At 51.2% G+C, this 25,131-nt stretch overlaps 1 protein-coding gene across 1 annotated transcript in view; it reads right to left on the reverse strand.

Moving 5' to 3' along the window:
- Positions 1-21,680, reverse strand: part of Smyd2 (SET and MYND domain containing 2) — a 51,322-nt gene extending 29,642 nt beyond the window's left edge. The window contains exons 1-2 of the mRNA XM_076548194.1: positions 21,431-21,680; positions 5,889-5,952 (exon numbers count right to left, since the gene is read on the reverse strand). Coding sequence (XP_076404309.1) covers positions 5,889-5,952; positions 21,431-21,603 — 237 coding nt within the window. The 5' untranslated portion in view covers positions 21,604-21,680. The remainder of the gene's footprint in view (positions 1-5,888; positions 5,953-21,430) is intronic.
- Between the last annotated feature and the right edge of the window lie 3,451 nt (positions 21,681-25,131).

A 25,131-nucleotide genomic window follows, 5' to 3' on the forward strand; every position in this document is an offset into this window, starting at 1 on the left:
ACCTAAGCCGTGGCAGAAATGGCTAAGAGCTCCAGGAGGAAGGGCTGAAGGGGAGTGGGAAATGCCGTTAGATGCGTGTGTACTTATGGAAGCCCAGGGGCACTCTCTTGTGCAGATGGAACTGGTCTGCCCCATGCTGCCCTCTGCTTTCCCCAGCCCAGGAAGCAGCAAGCCCACACAGAGGCCAACAACAAACACTAAAGTCACCCTGCAATCAACGGGACTGATTTGAGTCCCAAAACCCCTGTAAAAAGCTGAGTGAGGTGGCATGCTTGTAATTTCAGCACTGGGGAGGCAGAGACAGGAGGATCTCTGGGGACTCACTGGCCAGACAGCCCAGCCTAATGGGCTAGCCCCAGGCCAGTGAGAGACCCTGGCTCAAAAACCCAAGGTGGACAACTCCTGAAGAATAGCACCCACAGTTGCCTATGACACACACACACACACACACACACACACACACACACACACACACACACAGACACACACACACACACCTCCACACATGGGGAGTAGGGTGCAGAGACTCCTCAGCTCTACCAAGATGACTGCCACGTTCCTCTAGCTGCATGCTTGTCTTTGCCCTTCGCTTTGAGAATTCTGGAGAGTGGGGAGGGGGAGCTCTTAAGAACTCAGGTCTCAGCTCCCAGCCCTGGATGACTTCTCACCCTGCATGGAAGGTCAAGGCTGTGGGGACAGGCGCTCTCCCGGTTTGCCCCTCCACGCTCTCCTGACTCTGCTGTCACAGCATTTTCCTTCCTGTTCCCTCTCTCAAGGTCCCGGTGCCCCTGAGTCCTTGCTGTCTAGCTCTAGCTCCTAGATTGTCCCATGGCTCCCTAACTGTCCCTGGTCTCCGCACCTCTCTTCCTGCCACAAGCCACCTGTCCCAAACAGCGCTTTCTCCTCACTCTCCTTCCCGAGACTTCTGCTTCTTAGTTCTTCCCACTGCCTGCATGTGACATGAGGAGCTCCCATGAGAATAAAGGAATCTCCTCTGCTTTATTCACAGGTGGGACCCCAGGTCCTATACCCAAGCCTGCTCTTCACAAGGCACTCAGGGGAGTTGCTGGGTGAGGGCCCTGGCTCCTCTCCCCCACCGAATCCCAAGGGAAAGACACACAATCCATCCTCATGATTTACTGCAGTGCCCGACATATCCTTGGGGCTTGAGTGCTGGGCCAAGACGCTCTGTGGAGTTAAATAACACTATGCCCGACATAACTGAGAGCAGGGAGAGGAAATGAAGATAAGATATGCCCTCGGGGGCACAGGAGCTGTTTTTAGCTGGAGTCTAAACCACAGAGCCCAAGGGTGAGGTGGAGGAGGGAACGGGTCCAGCAGACTCCTCCCCAGGCAGAGCAGCCACAAGGTACAGAGGAAGGGACGAGGAGGCCCATGACAACCAAGGGAGAGTAGCACCAGCAGGAAGGACAGAGGGACAAGAGCCCACCGGGGCTCCAGGAACGTGAAAGAAAGCCTGGCCTAACACAGGATCTCAAGCCAGGCCTGGTGGCACACTCCTTTAATCCCAGCACTGGGGAGGCAGAGGTAGGTGATCTCTGAGTTCCAGGCCAGCCTCGTCTACAGAACAAGTTCCAGACCAGCAAAGGTTACACAGAGAAACCCTGTCTTGGCTACACAGAGAAACCCTGTCTTGAAAACCCCAGGGTCTCTACACTTGGTTTCCTCAACTGTGAGCAGAGCTTGGTGTCTCCCAGGCAAAAACTCCCTGGAGAAATAAGTGAAACATTAACGTTTATCAAAATTAATCAACTGTATCAATATAGCATATTCATTCAAATAATTAATCTAAAATTAATGTTCATGTAAATAATATATCACCCTGACTTTGATGATGGGTCTGTCTTCCAAGGGAAGAGAAGCTCACTGAGTGGAGCCCTGTGGAGGAAAGCGGAGGGCCTGGAGCAGGATGGCTACCAGCCTGGGAATCTCAGAGACCCCCATCTGGACTCTCCTCTGCACCAGCTATGGGAGGCCATGCAGGCCTCTTAATCCTGTGCACCTGTCTGCTAGGCTGTAAATAACATGATCCTCCCGTTACTTAGCAAGTCTGGAACTCTTGAGTCTGTGATTTCACACCTTCCAACAGTGATAAATGGACCAAGGCCTGTGGTGCATGGAGGCCCTCAAACTGGACAGTCAGCATTCACTCACACAAACCGGGTACTTCATGGGTACCCGGGGGCCTGCACACAAGAAGCAAGAAGCCTGGCCCGTGTCCACTCTTAATTAGTACCAGTAATTAAGTCAGCCTTGCTGCTGACTTCAAGTAGTTTATGACCAATGTTAGAACAGGAGGTGAAATCAATCCAGGACACCAGGAAATGCAGAAGTTAAGCTGCATGCAGCTAGATCTGCCGTGACAACAATGATCCATTTAGAGCTGACTTTGGTTCATCTGGGATTCCTTCTGGAAGGTGATGTGAGAGATACGGATTAAGAGAAGAATGACATAAATGTTCTCCAAGGACATGGTTCATTTTTAATTGAAAAAATTAGGGCCTGAAGAGATGGCTCGGTGGTTATCTGGTCTTCCAGAGGCCCCAGATTTAATTTTTAGCACCCACATAGAGGCTCACAACTGTGTGTAACTCCAGTTCCAGAAGTTCTGACACCCACTTCTGGCCTTCGTGGATCCCAGGCACTGACATGGAACACAGACATACTGGCAAAACACCCATACCCATTTTTTAAAATTAAAATTTTTTGAAAAGGAAAGAGAATCTGGTAGAAGTATCAGATGGCTGAGCATTTTGTTTGTTTCCCCTGTTTTTTTGTGTATTTTAAAAAATGGAGTCTCTCATGTAGCCCAGGTTAATATAAAACTCCTACAAAGCCAAGGCTGACTTTGAACTCTTGCCTCCCCTCCCAAAGTGCTAAGAGGACAGGTGAGTGACATCCAGCTTGACTGTGGACAGTCGGAGAGCAGAGCGGGTCACGGTAGCCGTGTCTCAGGACTGGGTTAAGAGACCACAGTGAGCTAGCTTCACCAGCACTGGACCCAGGACTCTGGCCGCATTCATGGCCTCCCCAACAACGGCAGGGTCCTAACAGCACTGAATTAGACACACCCTCAACTCAGCCCTGGCACTGCTCTCTGTTTCAAGGCACTGATTTCTCCCAACTCCGTGTGGCCATTCTGTTACAGTACACAGCCCCATGATCACCTAGTTCTTCATTACTAAAGGTCAAAAGCCCTCTGTGGCCATGAGCCTCTTTCTTCAAGAGATAGACAAGGAAAGAAAGAAAAAAAAGAAAAGAAAAAGAAATTTCAGGTTAAATCCAGCCTGCTACCTTTAGAAATAAGAGGCTCCAGAAGCCACACCACAGGTGCCACCTACAAGGTTACTTGGTCATGTGACACTCGGTTGAACCACAGAAGCTCACAGCTGCAGAGGCTGTCCCCAGGCACCCTGTCCCCAGACAGAGGGACCAGGAGGCTCCATCCGGGTCTAACACAGCTTAGCACCTCTGAACAGTTCAGTCTCAGGGCTCTCTCCTCCGCACCAGGGCTCCTCCCTACCATCGCACTATGACAGAGCCGCCTTCCAGCTGGCCTTCAGGGGCTGACGGTGCAAACCCAGAGAGCTTCAGGGAGAGCGATCACTCTGGCTGTGGAGACATTAGTTAATGTGAGTCTGCCCCACGGGAGCTTTGGGGGTCTGCAAACCCAGAAGACCAGAGCATCAGGAACCACGTGGACACCTCAAAATGCCAACACAGACCGGGATGATTCATTGAAATATTGCCACCTTCTGGGACCTACAGAAATATATTTTTGTCAGTGTGCTCAGGGGGCGTGGAGGCAAAGCAGCATGTCACACATTTTGAGATTCTCTACAGCTGAACTGTTCTCAATGTCTCAGAAGGGCGACTCGCCTTAAACTAACCACCATTCACCCACTGCATACCACCAGAGCCCTGGCAAGCTCAGAAGCCAGCCATCTTCCCACGCTAGAAAGAGAAGCCTCTTGGCTTTATCCTCTACACACAGCTAAGCTTCCATCCCAGCTGAATCACAGAAAATCTGCTTTGCCGTGGAGTCTAATATTATTTGTAACAATTCTACACGCTTGCCCAGGGCATCACCATTTACACAGGCCTCTCCTTCTCACTCTTCACTATGAGCACTGTGTCCTCACTTGAACTTGAAGAAAGTGTCACATCAGAGATGTCCTGTGACCTGCCAGGCTCCGAGAGCTTGTAAGTGGGAACTCGGGACCTGCCACTTGGCCATTGCCTTATACTTCCTGCTCTTTCGTCTGGCCTGTACACCACTGCCTACGCTTGCTTCTAGAGGAACCAGGAGAGAACGAGTTAATTTTTCTAGAGGTGTCTGGCTCACACAGAGACAGTCCCTTGAGTATCTCCCAAATGCCATGGCAATCTAAGCACAGAGCACCCTGGTCACAGGAGGCCAGAGCATCTAAAGATAATGCTGGGCCCTGAAAACTGGACCAAAGCTCACTTCCATGTTCGCTCAGCCTGGCCACCTGAGGGAGCCTGCTGAGGGAGACACAGGCGCACAGCCTCCGGAGCCAAGGCAGCCTCAGCTTCCCATGGCAGCATGGCAGTGTCTGCTCTACCCTGGCAAGGGGCTGTTGACCCTGGCACTCTGCTGTCTCCGGGCTTAGCAGCGACTCCCACTGCTAAGTGTTCTCTGAGGAAGCAGGTGTGCTTCGGGACAGGGAGAGCCACTCAAGAGCGGGAGTGTTGGCTATGGGGTGGGGTGGGGTGGGGGCGTGGTAAGAAGCCCCCGTAGGAAAGAAGAGGCTGCAAGGCTGGGGGATGGGCAGGTCAAACAGGAGGAGGCAGGAATTCCTACTGCAGGCCGAGGAGATGGCTCTGGGGAGAAACTCTAGTGAGAACCGAGTTCAGATCCCCAGACCCTGTTTAAAGCAGGGCTGGCCTGGGTGCCAGTCTGTAATCTCAGCACTTGAGGGGTAGAGAGAGGTAGAGAGAGAGGTGGGCTAGCTGGACCCGTGAGTTTCAGGTTCAATCTGAGAGCAATCAAGAAAGACCCCCTCCACACACACGCATCCGTGTGTGCACCTACACACCTGTATGCCTACACATGTGAGAACAAACATGCATATGTATCACACACAAACACACATTCTTTGAAAAGACACAATGCCTAGTGCATCCCACACCTGAGTGACTATAGACAAGGTTGTGATGTGAGACCGCACGTCCCTCTGCACGGACCGTGAAATGCTTCTCTATGAAGGAAAAGCATCTTTTGCGCAGCGGACGTTTATTGGAAGTTAGGGGACACCCTCCTCAGTCCCTCAGGATACCCTGAGAGGTCTCACCACAGCTTCCTTCTCTATCTCTCCAGTCCCGTCCTGCAGGAGCCAACCAAGGTGTTCCCATCCCACCTCCGAGTCCCCAACTCAGGCTGCTTACAGGGCACAGGCTCTGTTCCAGTGCACAGCCACAACCCTCTGCTCTGCCGGGCTAGGGGCTGAGTCCGGCTGCTATGAGGCTGGTCTCGAACAGCCCAAGAGTGAGGAGCCCTGCTGCTGTAGGAATTCTAATACCCCGGGCAACCAATGCGCATGCCAGGAAGGCAGGTTTCTCCTTCTCACATCTCTGCAGTCCCCAGCATTGGCTGAGGGTGTCCTTGGTGTGGACCGCCACCCTTGGTGTGACCCCCAGCTAACCTAGCCCCCTTCCGGTGTGCATCTTTCCCACCTCTTCTGCCTCCCACTTCCGCCTGACCCAGGGGCTTCTGGGAGGTGCATGCACACACTCTGGATGGAGTGGGGAAGCTGTGGAGCAGGACACCAACACGCAGATGACACCCAAGTCCCAACCTCCCCAGGAGAAAGAGAAGCCTTGCCACCAGCTGATCGCACACCTACCTGACATTCCGCATCGCAGTAAAACGCCTGCTTGCACCGTCCACATTTTGACAGCCCTTCTTTCCTTCAAAACAGAAAAGGCCATTGCGGCAGTGAGATAGGAGACAGAGACTCAGAGCCAAGGTTCACCTCGCCTGACTCCCCGCAAGTGTGTCTTTCCCAAGAAGGTTTACACCACATTTGGCCCTTGAGGAACAGTCACCGACGCTCACCAAGGCGGCCAAAGACACGAGAGCACACACTCTGGCTCGGCAACCACAGCCCAGACCCTAACCCCAACATCACTGTACTACAGCACTCAGAGTATCAGACTCTTGTATGTCCCGGAGTTCTGGGGCTTCCGAAGACTCTTCAGAAATCAATGAACTCACATTGCTACAGCCCAGGAAGGGTGTCGGGACACAGCTGTGGGGATGTTACAGCCCATGAAGGGTGTCTGGACACAGCTGTGGGCTGGCAGCAGCAGGTGAGAAACAATGCTATGCTTAGAGTACAGGAAGCACAGGAAGCTCTGTGTAAGAAGTAATGCGCCCAGCCAGCTGGGGCCTGCTGTTGGATGTGGTGTCAGGGCCTGCGGCTGACTGGTGTGCACCATCACTCTGTACAGGTAACGTTCTCCGTCCTGCTCTCTCTCCAACACTCTGTCCATGCGGCCTGTTCACTACTGTGTCCATTTTCCCGCTTCTCTCAAAGGACAGGAAGTGCTGCCTGCTGATTTCTAGGAGCTAGTGTGTGTGTGTGTGTGTGTGTGTGTGTGTGTGTGTGTGTGTGTGTGTGTGTGTAGCCAAAGGTCTTTCAAAAATGGTAAAGCTACTGCATTAATCCACATACTATAAAAATCTTAACTTTGGGGGCTGGAGAGAAGGCTCAGTGGAGAAGACTATTTACTGCTTCAGCAGAGGACCCAGGTTTGGTTCCCAAAACTCATACTTGAGACAGCTCACTACGGCCTGTAACGCCAATGCCAAGGAACACGGTGTCCTTTCTGCCTCCCTGGGAACCTGCATACATGTGATGCACATCAACTCACACAGCCACACCTATACACACTAATAAAAATTAAATGCTTTTATTCTAAATCTTAATTATTTGTAAAGCAAGGAATGACTCTATCAAGTAAGCCACAGGAAAACGTGTAAAAACAGCTGCCAAACCGTCAGCAGGGACAGGGGCATTGCAGCTGGGGGGTGGGTGTCCACCGCTGCAGTGTCTGTCATCCTCCTGCTGGGGGGGGGTTGTCCACTGCTACAGTGTCTGTCACCCTCCTGCTGGGGGGCTCCACTGCTGCAGTGTCTGTCACCCTCCTGCTGGGGGCGTGTCCACTGCTGCAGTGTCTGTCATCCTCCTGCTGGGGTGTCCACTGCTGCAGTGTCTGTCATCCTCCTGCTGGGGCTCCACTGCTGCAGTGTCTGTCATCCTCCTGCTGGGGGGGTGTCCACTGCTGCAGTGTCTGTCATCCTCCTGCTGGGGGGGGGTGTCCACTGCTGCAGTGTCCGCAGCCCAGAGGCGCTGGCACCAGAGAGGCTTACAATTCTTCAGAGACTGAGCATCTTAGCACTGCACCATCTGCCATGTGTCTCACCAGTGCAGGCACCCAACTCCTGATGGAGAGAGGGACCCAGGAATGTCACCAGAGAATAAGCTGGTTACTGTAGCTTGCCAGGTAGTCAGTGCCTGACTGCCGGGACTGGCTGGAGGACAGGCAGGAGGAAGCTATGTCTTGATGCTGAGACATACAGAAACACGCCCACTTTACCAGCTTCGGTGGTTCAGAAAGGAACCCACTCACTTAGTGAACTCTCCGGCTTGAACCACCCATAGCCCCTCTGACGGCCCCAGACTCTGACTCTACATTTGGTGACAGAGAGGCAGGACAGGCTTAGAGCTGGCTGCTTGCCTTCTTGCAGAGGCAGAAAAGGTCAGAGAGCACTCAAAGACAACTGTGAAGTGACATGTCAGCACTTGGCAAGTGGCGTGGCCTGGGCAGTGATGCCGGGGGCTGCAGCAGAGGCAGTTAGGCCAAGGAAGGGACACTCAAGATCCCCCCAGAAGTGGGTTACCACTGGGAGAGGCCCCTCCTAAGCCAGCCAGTGAAAAGCCATCTTTATAATTCATTTTTGTCTGTAGGAAAAAAGACCTGAGACCTACTTCCTTGACAGTTCGATGAAAGTTAGTAACTTTTCTCAATAATCTATCCGGTGCCCCCACCAAACCTCAGGAATTGTGTAAAATGTCAAAGACTCATAAGCCAGGAAGGCCCACCCTTAGGACCCACGATGCTGCCTTGTGGTGGCTTGTGTTTCTACTCAAAGCACTCGGGAGGCAGAGGGAATAGGATCAAGAGTTCAAGGTTATCCTTGGCTACAGAGGGAGTTCAAGGCCAGTCTGGGCTACCTGAGACCCTGTCTCAATCCGATGCCTCCCAAAACACTGAAGAACACCTGAAACCAAAGCGAAGCCCATCCCCTCGAGTAAAGAGTAGAAAGTTACAGCATTTTTTTTTTTTTTTTTTGGTTTTTCAAGACAGGGTTTCTCTGTGTAGCTTTGCGCCTTTCCTGGAATTCACTTGGTAGCCCAGGCTGGCCTCGAACTCACAGAGATCCGCCTGGCTCTGCCTCCCGAGTGCTGGGATTAAAGGCGTGTGCCACCACCGCCCGGCTAAAAGTTACAGCATTTTAGCTCAACCGCACACAAAAACGTAAGATTACAGGGGCTGGAGCGACGCTCAGCAGCTACGAGCACTGGCTGATCTTACAGAGGATCTAGGTTCTGTTCCCAGCACCAACATAGTGGCTAACAGCCACCTGCAACTCCAATTCCAGGACATCCCTCTTCTGGCCTCTCTGGGCACCAGGCATGCATGTGGTACACAGTCATATATGCAGGCAAACACTATACACGTAAAATAAAAATAAATATTTTCTTAAAGTAAGTACTATACAGCTCTTCAAGTTCAGAAGCCAGCACGGGTTACTGAGGGAGGAATGATTCGGCCTCCACAGAAGATCCCAGAGAGAAAGGCTGAGTTAGGGTGGGGCTCTACTGAGTTCACTATGATGCCGGACTCCCTAGGCTGCCCTTCATTAGGACCAGCGAGCCATCAAATGACCGGCCAGAATCTGGAAAAAGGAAGAAGAGGTACTGTTTCATAGTGGCACATGCCTGTAATCCCAGAATTTGGGGGTGGTGGTGGGAGCAAGACCAGAAGTGAGTTCAAGGCCAGACTCAGATACACAGTGAGTTCTGGACTCCATGAGGCCCTGACCGCCCCCCCCCACCAAGAAAAAAACAAAAACAAAAACAAAATCAAGTTGGCAAACTGGTTCAGTGGGTTAAAGGAATTTGCTGTCAACCTTGACAACTTGAGTTCAATCCCAGGAGAGAGAACCTTCCACAGGATAGAACACAGAGGAAGTGCATCTGAGAAGCTCCAGGGGCACCCCAGAAATGTCACTTGGAGATGAACTGCTGCAAGATCACTTTTCACAAGGCAGGTCTCAATCAACTGTGACATGGGTCAGTGTGATCTGAAGAGGACCGGAAGCAGTGATTGACGTGTGTGTTCTGTGTACAGAAGGGCCTCCCTCTTCAGTGATTGATGTGTGTTCTGTGTACAGAAGGGCCTCCCTGTTCAGTGGGGGACACTGGCCTGCTCCTGGGGCTCCCAAGATCACGTCCTCCAGCAATGTACTGTGAGCATGCACACCTAACCTGCTTCCTGCCTCTGGGTGAGTCTCTTTCATCACCACCTCCTGCACGCCACCTGCTTCCTGCTCTGAAGGCGGCGCTTGAGCAGGAAGTGGGAAAAGCCAGCTGCTTTGATAGTTACCGCTAAGGAAAAAAAAACCAAACATCACCTGGACAGCTTGGGATGGAGACGGTAAACAGATGCTCAGCTGTCCCCACACTTGGAAAAAGACACAAACTCTTCAAGAGTCCACAGTAAAGTGTCATAAGGTTCCTGCTGTACAAACGTGACAGCCTGAGTTCAGATCCCCAGAACCCATACAGGAACGGCAGGTGGGGCACAGCTGTAATGCAGCACTGATGAAGGCTTGGGAGTGAGGCAGGGGGATTCTGGGAGATCACAGGCCATATAGCCAATACGGCAAGACACCCGTTTCAAAAACAAAAAGAGAAAGAAAAAGGGAAGTGTGACAGGGGAAGTCACCTAACTTCTAGTCTTCATATGCAAATACACCCGCATGCACAGGCACACACCTCAGTCATATGCACAGACACACTCTCCTAGGTAGACTCTCTGGTGCTGTGACAAAACACTGACCAACAGCAACTTGTGAGAGAGAGGAGTTTATCTGGCCTAGAGGTAGCAACCGAAGCAGAGTCCACGGAGATCACTGCCCACCGCTCACTCTTACCTGCCTTACTTAGCTATGTTGCTTACACATCCCAGCATCCCCTGCCCTGGGTCGGCACTATCAGGGGGCTGGGACCACCATCAGTGAAGGCAATGTCCCCACAGACCTGCCTACAGTACAGTCTGATGGAGGCGGATCCTAGACTGAGGTTCCCTTTTCTCAGGTGTGTCTAGTTGACAAAAACAAACTTTGACACACGTGGAAGAAAAAAAAAAGAGTCATGGGTGATCCTGAACCCCAAACGGACCGAGTCAGAACCTGCACCATGGCAGCAGGGATGTGCGAATGCGGGGGAGAAACAGACAGACAGGAGGGGAGCCTGTGAGCGCCTGAGGATGAGTGACAGGAGCCTTCCCAGGGGCTCCTTCTCCACAGGAGCAGGCGAACACTGAAATAAGCCTGACATGAAGAATACACAGAGCTAAATCTTGACTTGTGAAGTAACCTGTTCCGAAAAATGCAGATGTCCGGGGGAAGCTGTGCCAAACAAACACCAGAAAGCCTGAATTTCCTTAAAATCTATCGACAAAGGAGGCCAGTGACATGAGCTGGCCACTCATTACCTCTCACGGTCCTCAGCCCTGGCCCTGCCTGCAGAGGAAGCACCGAGTCTGTGCCTGGTCTGTGCTGGGGTGATTTTTGTAAATACACTTATTTTAGGGGAGGGGGGCCTATGCCACAATGCCCGTGGGGAGGTCAAAGGACAACTCACAGGAATTGGTCTCCTCATCCTACTGTGCAGGTCCCCAAGATCAAACTCAGACGGTTAGGTCTGCAGGAAGTCTTTACCTGCCGAACCACCCCCATGTGCCCTTTTAAAGACAGGATCTCACGTAGCCCAGGCTGGCCTCCAACTTGCAACATAACCAAGGATGGCCCGGAACTTCTGATTCACCTACCTCTACCTCTCAAGTACTGAGATTCCAAGTTCAGCCCCAATTTCCAGTGCTGGAGACTGAACCCACAGCTTTATGCCTACGAGGCTCATTCTTCAACTGAGCGACATCTGCAGCCCTCAGTGCTGGGGTGTTTAAATTCTTTAGAAGATTCTACTGTGCTTCTGGAAGGCAGAATGGGCCTGTATTCATACAGCACAACGGACGGGTGTCATTGGCTCAGAATTTGTTGGGATTGCACTGCTAAGAACTCTGTTGTGGGTACTGCTTTTCTCATGAACAAACAGCACCCTCAGCGGCTATCAGGGTGTTTAGCTGTCTTGCTGATGAACGTTCAGGTAAGAACAGAGTGCCTGGCCCTGGGTTTTTCAACTACCACGGAAAACTCTAGAAACTGGTGCAGGCTTCCAGAAAGGAATCCCGGGCCTTCTTTCCCCGCTCTGATTCTCCAGTCACATGCGGGATGAAACCACGCCTCTCCTCCCTTCACTCAGCTTCACTCCCTCATCCTCTTTCGGGGCCTGGCAGGCCGTGGGAGGGGAGCTGCAGAGAAGCAGTTAATACTTTCTGAATTTAGTCTCCACCACTGTAACACATTAATACATAGTTGGAACCTCGAAGTTTCGCTATGAAAATTAAATGTGCAAAGTTTTTAATGCCCTGCTTAGAACACTTAGAACAATAAATGCTGACATTAGGATGGCCCTTTTAATTAGCCCATCTTGTGCTTTTATGTATTTACAGTAATACCAACTACAGAAATATCTTCAGCACACCCACTCAGACTCATAGCTACAGGATTAATGTTTTGGAAGCCTTTGTTTTATGGGCAAATATATAACTTGCTGTGAACAGAAGGGCTCTTTGAACTTAAGAAATGACTATCCACAAGGGAAAAATGAAATGTTACAGGAAATGCAAGTATTTGATTATGAGTGATGGGAACAGAGCGTGGTGGAAGACTCTCCTACCGTTTTTTCCATGGAGGAGACACACAGTGGTTTTCTCTTGCTTCTAAAAGTCGAAAGCCATGGAGATCAACAAGTTAGGCATGTAATTAAGGAGCCCGGCCAGTTAGCCGGTTGCCACAGGTGCTGTTGGTCCACATGAAAAGGATCCGATTCCATCCACTGTCTACTTTCTGCTGCTGAAATGAATGCTTACCGGGTTTGACCATGAAAGGAATTGACAGTGGCGTACAGGGGGGCTGCAATAACAATTACTTTTAACTAACGGTCACAAGTCTGCTCCGCCTAACCGAGGCAGGCCCTGCCAAATGAAAAAGAGAAAAGGCAAAAGCCCAGCGGTGAGGCCCAACTTCACCAGAGGCTGAAATAAGACAATCAGAACCAAAGTTAGCTTCCCTCCCGGCGAAGGCCTGTGGTCCCCTGGGTGAGGAACAAAGATGGAGGGACTGTGGCGATGCCCTATTATAACCCTGGTCAGGGGACCAGGACAGCACTCGGGCTGCAGGGTTTTGTGTGACGGTGAAAGATGTGCCCCACATCACTTTAATACGGGAGGCACGGTAAATCAGGACCCACGCGCAGCGGGGGGCTTCTTCCCAGAGCCGGATGAACCTTCCCCTCGGCTCGAGCTTTGTTCTGAGGCTTGTTAAAAGTTTGACCATTCCTCTGGGGGGAGGCAGGAAAAATTTAGGGCACAAGGCAGCAACTAACATCGTTAAGTTTTCCAAACTGTTGGAATGAAAGCATGCTGTGCAGAGTGTAAGGTAGGCCACCCCCAGTAGCCTGAAGAATTCCTTAGACTTTGAGGGACCTCAACCCAGGCCACACCAGGACTCAAGGCTGAAAAGAATTGGAGGATTATCCAGTTCAGGATGTAGAACTGGAGATTTTGTTAGAGTTATTTAGATCCAGGCTTAAGCATGAGGAATAACAGGAAGGTGTTCAGTGAGACACACCTGAGAGTTTGAGTGTGAGCTTCTAGAAATGTGCAGAAGGCAGGGTGTACCTAAGTGTGGGTACACGTGCCTTGAGGGAGAGTGAGTGTCCAGCTGTCTTAGCTTTCACCATACACAGCATGCTGGGGGCCCTCAAGTTACATCCCCCAAGGTTGCTAAGACACCATCTGTGGTGATATATTGTGAACCCTAATAAACTTGCCTGGGGATCGGAGTACTGAGCCAGTCACTAGATTAGACACAGAGGTCAGGCAGTGGTGGCACACACCCTTAATCCTATCACTCGGGAGGCAGAGATCATACGGATCTCTGTGAGTTCAAGGCTACACTGGAAACGGCCAGGCAGTGGTGGCACACTGTACTGGGAAGTACTGGGAAGCACACATGCCTTCAATCCTAGGAAGTGACGGCAGGGCAGACAAAGGTATATAAGGCTGAGGAGATGGACTGAGGCAGTTCAACTGAGATCCTTTCAGGTAAGGCTTTCAGTCTGAGGATTCATGGAAACAGGATCAGCTGAGGAGTTGGCGAGGTGAGGTTGGTTGTAGTTTGTCTGCTTCTCTGACACCCCAATATCCGGCTCTGGGTTTTTTATTATAAGACCTTTTTTTTTTTATTATAAGATCCGTGTTACAACTATCTCCCTTCTTTTACTCATTTTCTAGGTGAGATAAATGACGTGCTCAGGGATGCCTTGGACGGAAGTTTAATCTGGTAAGGACATGACAGAGTGAAAAGCGACTCTGGGGTTCCACAGGGGTTCAAGGACTCATCCTTTCTCTGTAAATGGGGCTTCTCCTGGGAGGCCTAGAAAACCGCAGATTTACGCTGAGAAGGTAGAGAGGCCTTCTGTGATTATCAGGCTGGAAAGGACCCGACTCCCACAAGCTGTCCTCTGCCTCACTCTCTCTGTCTCTTGACAAAAAAAATCCTCTAAAAAGAACTGCACTGTCTTTTCTATCCTTTGAGATGAAGGCTGGGCTGCGTGTCGACAACATAACATATCCTACTGGAACACACGGGACTTGGGGTTCTTCCCAGTCTTTTCTAGGGATGTATAACCCCACAAGTGCTCCAGAGGCAAAGACTTTCATATGTGGTTAAAAAAAAAAAAGAGAGAGGGTCATAGTTTATACTCTCCAGAACGTAGGGGCTCATAACTAAAGTGCCCGACCTCCGAGGCCGGAAGGTTATCACTGGACAGCAACAGGAGTACACTGGAGATTTGTGCAGTGGCAGGTAAGACTGTCCTCACTCACAGGAAGCATGTCCTACAGGAATGTCACCACAGGAACCACCAACAGAGCAGGAGCCGGTGCCTGTTCACATCTGTGAACAGGTCCTTCATATCCACATGTGTATCATGTGTGCATGTGTGAGTGCATGCTGTGTGTGTGTGTGTGTGTGTGTGTGTGTGTGTGTGTGCGTGTGTGTGTGCCCAAAGAGGTCTGAGTGTGGTGTGTGTGTGTGTGTGTGTGTGTGCGCGCCCAAAGAGGTCTGCGTGTGTGGTGTGTGTGTGTGTGGGGTGCCCAAAGAGGTCTGAGTGTGTGTGCTGTGTGTGTGTGGGGGGGGTGCCCAAAGAGGTCTGAGTGTATGGTGTGTGTGTGGGGGGGGTGCCCAAAGAGGTCTGACTGTGTGTGGTGTGTGTGTGTGGGGGGGTGTGCCCAAAGAGGTCTGACTGTGTGTGGTGTGTGTGGGGGGTGTGTGTGCCCAAAGAGGTCTGAGTGTGTGTGGGGGTGTGCCCAAAGAGGTCTGAGTGTGTGTGGTGTGTGTGTGTGGGGGGGGGGGTGCCCAAAGAGGTCTGAGTGTGTGTGGTGTGTGTGTGGGGGGGTGTGCCCAAAGAGGTCTGAGTGTGTGTGGTGTGTGTGTGGGGGGTGTGTGCCCAAAGAGGTCTGAATGTGTGTGGGGGTGTGCCCAAAGAGGTCTGAGTGTGTGTGGTGTGTGTGTATGTGTGTGCCCAAAGAGGCCAGAAGAGGGCATCGGATCCCTGGAGCTGGAGTTCCAGACTGTTGTGAGCCCCCTGACATGGGTGCTGGGATCTGAACTTGAGTCCTCTGGAAAAGCCACAAACACTCTTAACCACTGAGTCATCCCTCTAGCTCCAGACTGGTCCATTTTTGCCACAGATTTTAACAACTTCGGTCAAGTCCTAGGGTATAAAAATCACTTGTACCCTGGTAGGCACCCTGGGACTGGCTTGCGAGCCTTGGCATGGAGAGCACGCTCCCCTCCCCTCTACAGCTACGCCTGCCCTGGGGTCTCGTGTGTCCCAGGGAATCAGAACCTACTAGCCAACACTCAAGAGTCCTTGTTATTAGGGTAAGTCCTCAACCTGGTGTCAGGATACAGCGAACTTGCCCCAGATAAACACTTAGGATTTTCAGATGCGCTCTGTCCCAGAAGTGTCCACCCAGCAGCAAAACGCAACCACCCTTTGCACACGAGAGTTACCAGGTTTTTTGTTAACATTGACACAAGGACGTGAGCACTATTTTTAAATTTCTGTTTGAAGATTCGAGGAAACACAGATGTACCCTCAGCACATGTGTGCCCTGGAATGTTTCTAGAACCTTCAAGTCCCTTTTTTTGGTATTATTTTCCTGCTAAATTTCATATTCCGGTCCTTCGGAGCAGTCTTGAAGAGAGACGGGATTTCTTTCTGTTCTATTGTGTCCCGTGAACGCCTTTGCAATTGAAAAGGAGGCCTCTGAGGGTGGCAGGCAGGGAGTCCGCTGAAGTGACACAAAGTGAGGTGTGTAGCTCTGTGACAGCTCACAGAGCTAATGAGGCCAAGGTCGGGGGTTCAACCCTGAAAAGGCAGGCACTTCAGTCAATTCCCCGCCTGAGAACTGCACCCCTAAACTAGTGCAGATTTTCTCAGAATCCATAGATGTGAGTGAGGGCTGCAGATGTGGGTGGGAAAGGCACCTGTATGATGCTTCCCAAGGCAAGTCTGTGAGGGGGAACAGAGACCTGGGCATGGCGGCTTCCCACCAGCCCCAGGCAGGCTCCCCTAGGAAACTGAGGGCACACGGCAGTCAGGCACAAGCTGGGTGCCCTGCTCTAGGTCTGGTTCGTTCCAGGGGAGGATCAGGGCACACACCAGTTCAAAGAGCGGGCCAAAGCCGGAGGGGGCTATCTCTGCCCAGCAGAAAACGGGCTTTTTAAAAAATTAGAGCGGCCTGTGCAACAGATGAAAGAGAGCTGGAACAGGTGCTGTGACCCCCTCCGCGCAGAATCCACCCTCGGTGCTTGGGGGAGGCAGAAAGAAAGTTGGTCGAAAAGGGTGATTATTTTTCCTTTTTATAGTGACAGGAAGAAAGAGGTGATTAGCCCCAGCACAAAAGAGGGAATCTAAAACATCGAAATACGGTAGACACTTTCTTGGGCATCTCCCCCTACTTTGAACTCTAAAATGGACTCAATTCTCATCCATCCTGAGTTTTTCTGAAGGCCAGATTCAGGCTGCAGCCCTGAGCCTGGGTCTTTACTGAGGAATCGCAGGCTTTTCTTTAAAGAGCATTTTAAAGAAGGTTCGACAGGAAGTTGACAACCTACTTGTCCTACAAGAATGCCACCCAGAAACTTCATGGCTTTAAAGCCTCACGAGAACGCCCATCTCCAAGCCTCACTCATACAACCTGGGCACAGACAAGTTCTGAGAGTTAAACAAAAGGAAAGGAGGTTATTCACAAATAATATTATAAATATTATTATATTATTATAATATTATAAATAAATAATAGGTTATTATCCTGTCCTGCTGGATGGCCAGGAAGTGAGGTGCAGAGATGGAGCCGACCCACGTGTCTTCCAGCAGAATGCTTTAAAGCTTTCCCCATGGTCACATGCAGTGATGGGCCACACAGAAGAATGCATGCGGCTCCTAATCAGATTCCAAGCGTCCGCATCTGCATAAGATACAGAGTGAAGACAGCCGAGCCAACTGATTTTTTAAACATTTTAGAAATGCATTAAGTATGGTGGCGGCAGGTCTGCAATCCCAGCTACTGAGAAGGCTGAGGCAAGACTGAAAGTCTGAGGGCTACCTAGATTACAGAGTGAGGTCAGGGCCAGCCTGGGCAACCTAGTAAAAACATGTTTTTAAAAATTAGGGCTGCACCTCAGAGCACCAGCCTTTAACCCAGCAGAGGCAGGCAGATCTCTTTGAGTTCCAGGACAGCCAAGGCTACATAGAGATCCCTGTCTCAGACAAAACAAAACACAACAAATTAGGGAAGGGACTGGAGACACAGTTTAGTGGTGTGCTTACCTGGCCCCTAAGATCAACCTCTGGCTTGGGGGGAGATACATTAGGCTGCTACCTATCAAGGGAAGGGTGAAAGAAGAGAACGGGCAGACTCGGGTTTAAAGCTTGTGTGAGGACTTGGGCACATACATGTGTATACACGCACACTATCGTATACACTCATATACATATATACACTTACACACACACACACACACACACACACACACACACACACACACACACACACACGCTTTGACTATAATAGCCATTCTGGGAAGAATCACAGTGGAGGGAGGAAAAGGGAGGCCCAGTGGCCTCACTAGGTGGAAAATTCTGTTCTCTCTCCTTCCCCTTAAATATTTGTTTAATCTCGTGCTGAAGGAATCCGGTGCCTGGGCACTCCAGAGTTGTAAGGTGCTCTCTGGAAGAGCCCTGCCTATGTAGATGTAGTAGTGTTGACACTGTTTCAGGAAATGGTGAAAACCCACCCCAGAGACCATTACCACCCGGAGGTACTCGGGGGAAATGCTGGTTTAGCCCTTGGACAGTGAGTAGAGTTCACACACACATGCCAGGGTCTCCTCTAACCGTTCAAAGCATGTCCCTGGCATTACGGTATTTTATATACAAGTCAATGGAGTCTGAAAACCTGAGTGGCCGAGCTCATCACACAACAACCCAGACTACAGTGTGACAGTGTCCTCCGCCTGCAGGGTACAGGGGACCTGACCTGTCCTCTCACCTTCCCTAGCTCAGCAGGGTGGGCATTTGAAGGCTAAGTTTACAGGCAGAGGAGCCCAGTGTCTCAGAGGCTGAGCACCCACTGCCCACAGACAGCTGCCAGGGACGACATGCAGGCAGCATCCAACCCCATTCCATCTAGAGGCAAGCCCCTGCTTTGCTAGCTCTAAAAACAACGGGAATGGTCACACAAGAATTCCTCACCTGATAAACAGATAGACAACTCCCGAACCCACCCCAGACCAGGGCTCTGCACACATGCCCAAGCCCTGAGCAGGTCCGCAGGGGAGTTGAATTCTCAGCCTTCCTTTTGCTAGCTTTGAGCTTGCAGTCTTTCTGCCTCAGCCCTCCAAGCAGCTTGGATCCCAAGCCTGACACACTCACCCGTCGTCTGTATTCCTGAGTGTCACTCTAGGAGCACGTCTTTTGCCAGGGTGTCTTAGCTGACTACTTATTTAATAAACGGGGACTTCACAGATGAGTGTGAATCCTCATTAGTGCCTATGCACAATTTCCCATTTAGGAATCATGATGATTTTAGACCATTTGATGAACAGCTGGAGTCAGAGCAGCATGGAGCACCGTATCGTCTTCCAATGCCATGGTTTGAGGCAGGATCTCTTTCAGAGAACTTGAAGAAAACAGCTCCGGGATTTCACGGTCCTTAATAAAATTAAATCCACTAAAGCCTATTGTGCCAGGTCAGAACTAGGACTAAAGCTGGGGACATGAGGGCAAAAGTCTAACTGCTCATGACAGGACATTCTTTATCACGTCAGTTCTGAAAGTGTGTGAGCCAGACGAAACACAGGCCGCTCTCCTGCAAAGGCCGAGAGGACCTCCGGGCTCTCCCATACGCTCAGAACAGACATCGGCCCTGTCACATGGTGTCCCAGGAGAGAGAGAATAAAGATCAAGAGAGAGAGAGACCGCGGTCCCCAGAGGCAGAATGAATATTCTAGTACATTCTAGTCAACACCTGGTCACAGCTGGGCCTTTCTCTCTGTAGCCAACTAAATCAAGAGTCAGAATGTCCAATTTTCAGTTTGAAATACATATTCAAAAAAAGGTACATACACATGTATGTATGTGTGTCCCTTTGAAGAGCCTGGCAGAAAGCTAACTAGTGACCATAACACGTACACAAACATAAGTGTGTGTGTGTGTGTGTGTGTGTGTGTGTGTGTGTGTGTGTGTGTGACAGCTCTCACCTGGAAGTTATTTATGTTTTTGGGAGTTGTCTCCCAGCAGCTGAGGCAAGAGCTGCATCTTCCCAAATGTCACCTGCCAAGCTGAGAAAACATGATACTAATTTAAAACTCTCAGAAAAAAAAAAAAAAATTTCCTTTGGCACTAAAATCCTATTTTGTAGAGATCAAAATTATCAATACTTCTTGGTTAATACAATATCCTCACTCCTAAAGAAATTAAGTTTTTCCTTCCAAGTGAGTTAAATTCTGACATAGTAGAGGTAGCTCATTTCTCTTAAGTGATAATGTTCTCACTATACTTCCAGCACAAGAAAGGATGGAGGTAGCTTTAACCTGGGGGTAGCATGGACCTACCTACACCCCCAGACTCCACAGAGGCCTGCATGTGTCTAATAATAACAGGTTAGGCCTCAGTCATATACAAATAGGAGACCAAGTTATGCAGTCTATTAGAACGATCTAGCAAAACTAATCACACTTAATAGCCATCATTGGATGAGGTACAAAGATTTTTCTAGATGCATGGGTCTCAGTTCTTGTGTAAAATTGTAGTTGATTTCTAAGGACTCTGGCTGCTGAGAGACATTTACGTAAGCCGAACAGGAAGGTTGTGGAATGATGTGACTGCCTGGGGCAGCCTGGGAGAGGAAACAGCCAACTAGTGACATTAACAATTGTCAATCAGAAAAATCAAAGTCGAGAGAGAGCAAACGTTTGTACACATGGCAGGATTCGGGAGGCTGACGGATCGGAGGGTACTCCCGTGTGCCTATGTGTACAATCAGGACACTCCCAACAGAAGAGAAGCACGTCTCAGCTGTCAACGCGGGTATCTAATTTCAGGAGAGAACTGGCAGGCACCCCGAGTCCTTGCTCTGCACTCAGAAAGGCCCACACCACCGCACTGCACACTGTGGCTTCCAGCAAGCGCCAGGACCCCTGATGGAGGCCCCTTCTGTGCTGGGTGACCCCGCTCTGCTCCCGTACTGCAGACACCCACACTGCAGCAGACTCCCAGCCACAGCGAGGCTCAGAAGATCAAGGGACCAGTCGCAGCAGCCTTTTTAACTTTGGGAAAACCCAATGCTCACTTCACTCAAACGTCGCAAAGTGGTGCCATGACCCTTTAGCTCTTGGCTCACCAATTCAAAGAGGCACATCACATACAGCCCTTCCGCTGCCCACGGCATGGTTCTGCGTCTAGTTCCTTTCCAGGTCCCCCCAAGCGGAAGACAGTTCTGGCAGGGAGTCCGGGCCGATATTACTCTAATATTCAGCCTTTGCCCATTCTTTTGTTGTCTTATTGTAGAATGAGGCACACGGGTCTGGGAGGCTGAGGGCTTCGTTGAGTGCTGGACTCGGACCAGCCCTCAAGAGGTACCTGCAGAACCTCAGGTTAGCTTAACCTAACCCAGCAGCATCTCCATTTCAAACATGAAGACATTGACCTTCAAAGTAAGGAAGGCAGGGTCCCTTCCTCGGGCATCCATGGTGGGCCTGGAACAGGCTGAACTCCAAAGCCAGACCTCCTACCTCTGCAAACTTAGCGAGCACGGAAGTGGGTGGGAGCCCTGAGCCAGGCCAGGTTTCAGCCCCCTAATTAGTGCCTTGTGTATACACAGTCATTCTTCTTCTCTGGGCTTTCGTTTCCCAACTGGAAAAATGATCTCTTCTGGGCCTTTAAGATTAAGTGTGTCTTCTAAAAGGAAGAGACAGGGTGAAAACGTACCCTTCTGCGTCCGAGCTACCTCAAGGCTTAGCATATGGCTACGGATACAGCGTCTGCACACACACACACACGTCATATAGGATGTACTACAATCAAATATTCAACCGTGTCCCCCTCGCCCCTATCCAAGGAGCACAGTCTCATGGGCGTGCCCCACCCCTTTCCTCCTAAAGAGTGACCGGAAGGGTCCTTGGCTGATCGTGTCATCACTCCTGGGGGGGAGGAAGGGTTAGGGGGAGCCGCCCATCTCCGGCCGGCCTGGGGCAGGCAGGGCGCCTAAGTTTAAAGCGGACACGCGTGGGGCGGCGTGGGCCGGGCTGCGGGGCAGGCCGTGGCTGTGCGGAGCGCGGCGCACGTGGCCCCGCGTGGCCCCTCCCTCCCGCACGGTCCCCCGCACGGTCGCCGCGTACCTGGCGAAGCAGCACTCGCAGTGGTGGCCGCGCTCGCCCACGGTGAGCACGCAGGCGTAGGCCGGGCAGGAGAAGAGGAGGTCGCCCACGTGGAAGGGTCGCAGCGCGCGGAGCCCCCGGCCCTTGCCCGCGCTGCAGAAGCGCTCCAGGCCGCCGCGGGCCTCGGCGCGCATGCTGGCGGCGCTGCGGCTGCGCGCTGCGGGGCCCGCGCGTCACGGGAGGGAGGGAGGAGGGCCGCTCTGCGGCCGCCGCCGGCCTTCAAGGAACTTGGGCGCTCGCTCGCTTGCTCGGCTCGGGGCGGGTGCTGTGCCCTGGCCGCGCCCCGAAGCCGCGGGCGGGCGGGCGGGAGGGCTGTGCCTGGGTGCGCGGGGCGGGAATCCGCGTGCACCCACCAGGCTGATCCCGCGCGATTGCTCCGTGGGAAAGACACCAGTCCGAAGGCGTCCAGGCCACCACCCGCTGTGCCAGCAGATGGTGTCACACCCGCCACCCGCCCCCCCTTAAGATCCAGGCTGCTTCAGCAGGGCTTAAATGAATGTGATTTGTAGTTGCTGAGCTGTGCGTGCAAAACACACAGGTCTCACCCGCTGGGGGGCTAGAGAGAGTTCTTTCTGGAGCCAGTATGGGGGGCCATGGCCAGGTTTGGGTTACCCCAAATTCCATGTTCCAAGGTTGTAACAGTTTGATAACAATGTCCGTAATAACACAACAAAGCCATAAATCAAGACACCAAAAATACAGCCGTGGGGCCATCAGGTAGGCTGGCTACAGAAGAGGGGCGGCCTCGCTTTAGGCCGCGGATGCGGTCTGACTGCGTTCTTAGAGATGTTCCCAGAGGTTTTACCTGTTAGTCACCCGGATGTTAGGTTAGACCCGGGCAGGTAAGGAGTGGCTGTCAAAGGAGCTGAAGAGAGCCCAAGAAAAACTGCCGTTAAGCTCCAGACCGGCAACATTCCAACCTCCGCAGCAGTTTCATCAACTTTACAGAGTCAGTGCCAGCTGTGGTTCTTTCCCAAACTTTTGTTAGCAGGGTAAATCATAAAATCCGAAATTTGTGGTGCTTGAATAAAATTCCTTTAATGATAAAAATGAATAAATCTTCTTCCAATGACAGAACAGCATGGGAATGAGCTCTTTTCTCCATTTTATTTTCTATTACATTATAATTTATTTTTTGTATGCATGATATTATGTGTGTGAGCATACCCCATGTCATATACACTATGTACATGTGTGGAGGAGGTCAGGGGGCAATTTGAAAGAGTGGGTTCTCTCCTTCTGCCACATGGGGCCTGGGATTCAAACTTGGGTCTTCTGTCAGGCTTGGCGGCCTTTATACTCTGAATCATCTTGCAGGCACCCTTTATCCATCTTAGTAGCGTGGACTGACTGTGGGTGGACTAGAAACTTGGGCAAAGTTTAGCCCTGGGTCATCGAATCCCATGTATTTGAGCTCAGTAATAATTACTCTTAGTTACTGGGTATAATGGTACAACCATAGAGCCAATGCATTTATTAAACACACTTACCCTAAGACAGGTGTAAGAGTGGAGAAGCCTTTTACATGTTCTCCTCCCCTGTGATGAGCAGCGTTCTCAGAGGGTCAGGTGTGCGACGACACGCCTCTGACACAGCCCGCCACCTGCTCAGCCAGAATGCTTGTCCAGTGCCTTGGCCTGTCCTGTGTTGCTGTAACAGGGTACCTGAGGCTGAGTGGTTTATGGAGAAGAGAGGTTGGTTTAGCTCACAGCTCTGGATGCCTAAGCGTTTTCTCAAATCTTAGAACTCTCTGAACATACCCACCTGTGCAGATCTTCAATGTGCTTTTGGACGGTCATTCTGTTTTGCTTTTTAGCATTCTGGTTTTGGCTAGGGTGGGGTGGGTGTCTTACCAGTACAAAGAAGAAAAGATTTACCCAGAAGAAAATAAGCAACATGTTTGTAAAACGGTACACAATAGATTGTTTCGATTGAGTAACGCCTCCGCCCCCTTTCTCCCTCTGTGTTTTATTTCCAGTCAGGCTGCCCTCAACCTCCCTATATGCCGGAGCATGACCTTGAACTTTGTATCCCCCTGCCCCTGTCTCCCTGGTGACGGTACTACAGGTGTGCACCACCACACCCGGGGGCATGGGGGCACTAAGGACTAAATCCAGGGCATCACGGGGCAGAGGTGGCTGTCACAGGAGAACACTGGAAAACAAGCAGCTCCATTTCAGAAAAATCCGTATGAACTTGAGTGACTCGAGATGGGGAAATGGGCAGTGAAGCAAGAGCCATAAAGTTAGGAGCCTCGGCTATGATAAAAACCATGCTTAAAATAACTGGCCAGGGCATGGCTCCCAGCCAGCAGGACAGACCGATGACAACATCCTCCATGCAGCTCAGGCTTGTCACTCTGCCACTCAGCGGTCTCACATTCCGTGAAGGAAACTGTATGGCTGCCAGGGCCCGTTTGCCGTCGCCTCTCCTGTTTGTCCCATGATTTGGGAAAAGCGTGTTGGAAAGGACGTTTGGAGCCTCTTTGCCTCACACTGAAATGCAGACATGGCACAGGATGAAGGCCCCCTTCGCTTAACCGCCCAAGCCTAGAAGACCATCTAATCCATTTGTAAAGCATCCTTCCAGCTGCAGATTAACACGTGGAAGAAACAGCTCAGGGCTAGGAAATAAAGCCCTAGCAGAGAAGGGACCAGAAAGGAACACAGACCAAGGCCCGCGGCCCACTGTTGTTCTTCTATACGGCCCTTATCTGCTGCGCATGTGTGGAAGAGATCCCGCGCATTCCGGGGTGCTACAGCCATAGACAGCCGAGATCTAATCGGGTGCTCACACTGTTGCAGGAAGGTACAAGACCGGTCTGAAGGACCCGGGTAACGACACTCAAAGATATTATTAGGGCCTCATACCTGGAGCGTGTAAGCACTGCCTTCTATGGTTAAGAGGGAGACTTAGAAATGTGTTGAGGATCAGAGCTTGGTGAGGGCCTCCCGACTCTCAATTCCATCCCAAGGCCTGCCGACAGCCAGGCAGGAGAGTTGACATGGCCCAAAGAGGAGCCAGCACATGCTGTAGCGACACAGGTTGACTTGATGTGACCCTACAGTGGCGTCTGTTTGCAAAGAAGCCTGTCGTCCCTCAGAGCCCCTGCAGGGGACATGGCCTGTGACATCCTGAGCTCAGCTCAGGTATGCTATGTCCAGATGGCTGGCCTGCAGAACCATGAGAGTGACATGTTTGCTTTTTAAGCTGTTGCACCTTTGGTCACTTGTCACAGCAACCCCAAGAAAGCAATATAAAGTACAAAACAATACAAAGTTCTTCCCCCCAGGAAGAAGCTGATGTTTTCACGACTGATGGCGCAGAGAGGGTTTAAAAAGACACTGGCTGCCAATTCTGTAAGTAGGAGAGCATTGGACACCCGGGGTGTAAATAACAAATATTTACAGAGCTCTGACTGTGTGCTAGGTACCTGTGTAAAACATTCTCAGTAGGGGGCTGGAGACATGGCTCAGTGGTCTAGAACAGTGGCTGCTCTTGCAGAGGACCAGGATTGGATCCCGAGCACCCACACGGCAGCTCACAACCATCTCAATTTCAGTCTCAAGGGATACAACGTCCTCTTCTGGCAACCTAGGGTTCTACAGGCATATACACAGGCAACCCCCACTCCCAACACACAAATAAAAATTTTGAAATTC

The sequence above is a fragment of the Peromyscus maniculatus genome, chromosome 11 (assembly GCF_049852395.1).
Source record: "Peromyscus maniculatus bairdii isolate BWxNUB_F1_BW_parent chromosome 11, HU_Pman_BW_mat_3.1, whole genome shotgun sequence".
NCBI lineage: Eukaryota > Metazoa > Chordata > Mammalia > Rodentia > Cricetidae > Peromyscus > Peromyscus maniculatus.